Source organism: Lagopus leucura, unplaced genomic scaffold (assembly GCF_019238085.1).
Source record: "Lagopus leucura isolate 7727_CA_CO unplaced genomic scaffold, USGS_WTPT01 105-36_obj-0_obj, whole genome shotgun sequence".
Lineage (NCBI taxonomy): Eukaryota > Metazoa > Chordata > Aves > Galliformes > Phasianidae > Lagopus > Lagopus leucura.
In genome coordinates, this window is record NW_024968543.1 from 5,782 (window position 1) to 10,866 (window position 5,085).

Sequence of the window (5,085 nt, forward strand, 5' to 3'; positions counted from 1 at the left end):
CACGCCGGCACAGATACCCCAGCGGGGAGCGCGGTGTGACTCGCCCGCAGCAACATCTCCCCCCCGCCCGCGGGCCGACAGAAACCCCGCGCAATGCGGGGAAACCCTCGCCGCCACACTGCGCATGCGTACTGCGACCGCACTGCGTCGCCGGTGCCGCTTGGCCCGGCGCCAGGGGAGCCCCGCGCCGGCAGCGGGGCGGAGCGGCGGCCGCGTCGGCCGCCTATTTATAGCACAGGAGCCTCCCTGCTGCCCGCGGAGCGTTCTCTTGTGCGCCTTTTCGGGCGGAAGCTGAAGCTCTCAGCCCCTTGGTAAACAGCCGCGGTTCCGTGCGGAGCCAGAGTGAGAGCCAGCTGCGGGGCGGCAAGCAGCCGCGGCCGTAATAAGGCGCGTCCTCAGGGTTTATACCCTGAGAGAATGTGAGCGGAGTCCCGAGCGGTGTCGCTTCACAGCACGCCCAGCACAGCGGGTGCCGCAGCCGTGCGGTGCCTGCTCTCCGTTGCGTGAGGGCGACGCAGAGGGTCCCGGCCCAGGGCGGCGTACAGAGCTCCTTCGATCTCGGCAGAGCTACGAAGTGCCGGAGGTTCCCTTTTCAGGGAACGGCCAGCACCCAGGAAACGCCGCATCGCGGCTGCCGGCGCGCGGCCCCTCCACGGGCACCGGGAAAGCGAGCAGGGCGAGCCGAGAACGAGGCGGCAGCGAAAGCCCTGCCTGGAGCCTGCCGCCGACGGCGGGGCTGAGACAACCCGGGAGGTCCCCGGTGCCTCCGCGCTGTCCGCCCGGCGGCGGAGCCGCGCGCTTTCGCGGCCCGGAGGCGGGCGGGAGCGCGCACGTCCCGGCGGCAGCCCGGCTCCCGCGCCAGGGCTCCCCGACCCCGCCTCGCCGGGACCGGAATCACCAAATAAGGAGAGGGATGTCTCCGCCGGAACCGAGACTTATATGGCCGCTTCCTTATATGGAAAGGGCGGCCGAGGCTTCCGGCGGGCAGGACGGGGCAGGCGGGGGCCGGACGGCGCGGGCCTCAGGGCCGGCATAGCAGAGGTGATACTGCTCGCGGCGGGACATCGGGCCGCTGCGGGTGTGAGGGCCGTGGCGGGCGCGGGTCTCTCAGTCAAGGGCGGGTGGGGCCCCCACCGCCCGGCTTTCCCCGGTGCCAGGCGCTGACGCCAGGCGGGGTCCTCCGGCTCGCCTCCAAATAAGGGCTTCCTGCTTCCCATATATGGCCATGTACGTCAGGGCCGGGGCGGGTTGCGGCTGGTGGGATCCGATATATAGAGGCGGCTCCGGAGTGGGCGAGGAGCCGAGCGCTTCCAGCGGGCAGCGGGGGGAAGCCCCGGGCCGTCCGGTGGGCGGAAGGTGATCGCTTCCAGCGGGCAGCGCTGGGTGGACGAGGCGCAAGGGCAGGCAGCAGGCAACGGCCGCCTCGCCGTAGCCGGCCCATCCATCGGGCCCGCGGCGGCGGCGTCACCCGTCAGGAGCCCGAACCCGGCTCCCTCATGGCTGCGGCCAAGGCAGAGATGCAGCTCCTGCCCTCGCTGCAGATCTCCGACCCCTTCGGCGTCTTTCCGCACTCGCCTCCCGCCATGGACGGCCACTATCCCAAACTGGAGGAGATGATGCTGCTCAGTGGCGGGGGACAGTTTCTTGCGCCTTCCGGGGCGCCCGAGAGTGCGGGCTTCGGCGTGGCCGGGGAGCCCGGCGAGCAACATTTTGAGCACCTCGCGGCAGGTAAGCGTGATGGCCTCGCCCGGGCGGGCAGGGGACTCCTAGTCAACCGCGGAGGCGGCAGCGCCCACGGGAGCTCCGAGACGCAGCGATGCCTCTGACCCGGCAGCTGCGCGGGGGTATCTCCTATGCTGTGCGTCAGCGGCTCTGGGCTCGTTGCTGCTGGAGAACTGCCAGCGGCGCTGCAATATGTTGCACTCAATTATTAATTAACCAGAAGCAAAGATCTGGGGCTGCACTGCGTGGGGATGGCTCGTGAAGCACTGGCAGCAGCTCCAGAGCTGCAGTGGCTGCTAGAAGTAATCACTTCTCTTCTATTTTCAGACACTTTTCCTGAGATCTCCCTGAACAACGAGAAAGCCATGCCAGAAACCAGCTATTCCAACCAAACGACACGGCTACCACCAATTACCTACACGGGGCGCTTCTCCCTAGAGCCGGCCCCCAACAGTAGCAACTCTTTATGGCCAGAGCCCCTCTTCAGCCTTGTCAGTGGGCTGGTGAGCATGGCTAATGCACCTCCCACCTCTACATCCTCTTCATCTTCTCCTTCCTCTTCACAGAGCACTCCCCTGAGCTGTTCTGTCCAAGCCAGTGAGAACAGTCCGATTTATTCAGCTGCACCAACTTTCCCCACTTCCACCTCTGATATTTTCCCCGAACCGCAGACCCAGTCCTTTCCCAGTCCCTCTGGAGTCCCCATCCAATATCCACCTCCAGCTTATCCGACTGCTAAAACCAACTTCCAGGTACCAATGATCCCGGATTACCTGTTCTCTCAGCAACAGAGTGAGCTCAACCTTATCTCAGCTGATCAGAAGCCCTTCTCAGCCCTTGAGACCAGAGCACAGCAGCCTTCCCTCACACCGCTGTCCACTATCAAGGCATTTGCCACACAGACTGGCTCTCAGGAGTTGAAGACCCTCAACACTAACTATCAGTCCCAGCTGATCAAGCCCAGCAGGATGAGGAAATACCCTAATCGTCCCAGCAAGACACCTCCTCATGAACGGCCCTATGCTTGCCCAGTGGAGTCCTGTGACCGGCGATTTTCACGGTCTGATGAACTAACTCGTCACATTCGCATCCACACTGGACAGAAACCTTTCCAATGCCGCATTTGCATGCGGAACTTCAGCAGGAGTGACCACTTGACCACACACATCCGCACACATACAGGAGAGAAGCCATTTGCATGTGACATTTGTGGCAGAAAGTTTGCCAGAAGTGACGAGAGGAAGAGACACACTAAAATCCATCTTAGGCAGAAGGACAAGAAAGTGGAAAAGGCAGCTTCAGTCTCAACTACTTCTTCCCCTGTTGCTGCCTACTCATCCTCTGTGGCTACGTCCTACTCTTCCTCCGTAGCCACCACTTACCCCTCACCAGTGCGCACAGTGTATTCCTCCCCTGCTTCCTCTTCCTATCCCTCCCCTGCACACACAGCATTCCCATCCCCATCGATAGCAACCACTTACCCCTCTGTCACTGCCACGTTTCAGACCCAAGTGGCCACTTCCTTCCCATCTCCTGGGGTTACCAATAATTTCAGCTCACAGGTGACTTCAGCACTTTCAGACATGACATCAACCTTTTCTCCAAGGACAATTGAGATTTGCTAAGATCACCTTCTGGAACAGGAGCGTTCACCTCTTCCACTGGCACTATGAGACATGGAGTCTTCAGTTACTCCCCCAACACTGTATGTTGCAAGGCTATCTAATATTTCTTTAAAATTCAGCTGCCTGAAAAAACTGCTGTTTAAGTTTTCCACCACTGTTGATTAACTTAATTTGCATGGACTGTGGATATAAGTTCAGTATAATTTTCCCCATAAACAAACGATAGTATTTTATTGAGAGGAAAGGACCTTTAATTAAGCACATAGCTGATGTAAATTGTATGTGTGCCATGGTTTTGCTTTCCTTTAGGTACTGTTGATGTTGAAAAAGTTTTGCATATCCACGTTGTATTATTTGGAGTTTGCAGGGCCATATTTTGTAAATGTTAATTCTATTTTAGTGGCAATGCTGTAATGAGTTTAAAACTTCTTTGGGTACAGCACTTACTGTATTTGAGCATGTAAGAGTGATGTTATGTAAAAAACACCTGATAAGACACTCAAATGTGGCAGAAGTTTTGTTTTTAAAGTTACAAGTCTTGGTGCCTTTTTTGTGAAGCCTTGCTGATGTCATGCATTTGTGTGAATAGATGCTTTGCATCTTGCCTTAAAGCAAAAGGGATGTTATGCAAACAATGTAAGAGAAAGCAGGGAATGGGTGGGGAAGGGAACACTAGTATGCCCTGGGAGACAGAATGTAAGCAAAAAACCCCACAGAAACAAATAGGAAACAAATTAAGAAGAACAACAACAAAATCCCACTTCTCAAAGTCTATTTTTGTTACAAAAATGTAAATTTATAAGTATGTATATTCAGGAGTTGGAATGTTGTAGTTACCTACTGAGTAGGCAGCAATTTTTTTGTATGTTATGAACATGCAGTTCATTATTTTGTGATTTATTTTTACTTTGTAATTGTGTTTGTTAAAATGAAAGTGACTGTTTGGCTTCTAAATACATTGAATGCGCTTTCCTGCAAATGGGATATTTGGTGTACCAATACCCTTCAGAAAATGTAATAAAAAAGCAAAATCAAATCATGTAAGTTTTCACATTTTCCTTTAAGATGCCACATAAGAAGCCTGCTGCAGAAAACCTGACTGCTAGGAAGTAATGGGTGCTATTTATTTCCTGGAGAAGTACCTGCATGAAGAAAGGAAGGAGTATCAGTCACTCCTGACTGTGTCCAGGAGTGCTGTCAAAGGTGTGGATACAGCAAATGCCCTTGCATTGGTGCATCATCTACTGTTTGGAAGTAATCACAATTCTTGTTTTCTGGCTTCTCCAGAAGCGTGTGAGCTTATCACAGAAAGCAAAACAATGCTCCCAGTGCTGAAGGTGAGGCTTAAAAGTCAGAATCTCAAATATGCAAAGACCTTCCTGGGTAGTAAAAAGGGTATGTTAAGGCAATGGCATAGTTTCCAGCTGAAAATAAAATAAGCTCAGTACATGTGGCTGATGGACGGAAGGCAGGGAGATGAGAATTGTCATAGCTTCTTCTGTTACACAGCGCATGGCATAAGAAGTGCATGTGCTTGATGGCCTATAGTACAAATGTTTTAGGGTTTGGAGAAGGAAGTGCATCCTTATTTGATGGCTTAAAATATATTTCAGAGTGCACAAGCTCTCTATGGAGTGAATTCAGAGGAGTTTGCAGCGGTGAGAAGTAGCAGTACAAATTTAAAGGAGGAGTCTAGTGTCAGTCTTTCCAGGTAGGTTCTTTACAAACTACTCGATAT

General features: G+C 54.3%; 1 protein-coding gene across 1 annotated transcript; it reads left to right on the top strand.

Annotated features, from left to right (window-relative positions):
* The first annotated feature begins 1,414 nt into the window (after positions 1–1,414).
* Positions 1,415–4,386, top strand: EGR1 (early growth response 1). The gene is made up of 2 exons (XM_042894568.1): positions 1,415–1,728; positions 2,050–4,386. Exons 1-2 carry the CDS (start codon positions 1,497–1,499, stop codon positions 3,345–3,347), a joined length of 1,530 nt encoding a protein of 509 aa, XP_042750502.1. The 5' UTR covers positions 1,415–1,496; the 3' UTR covers positions 3,348–4,386.
* Positions 4,387–5,085: the final 699 nt, after the last annotated feature.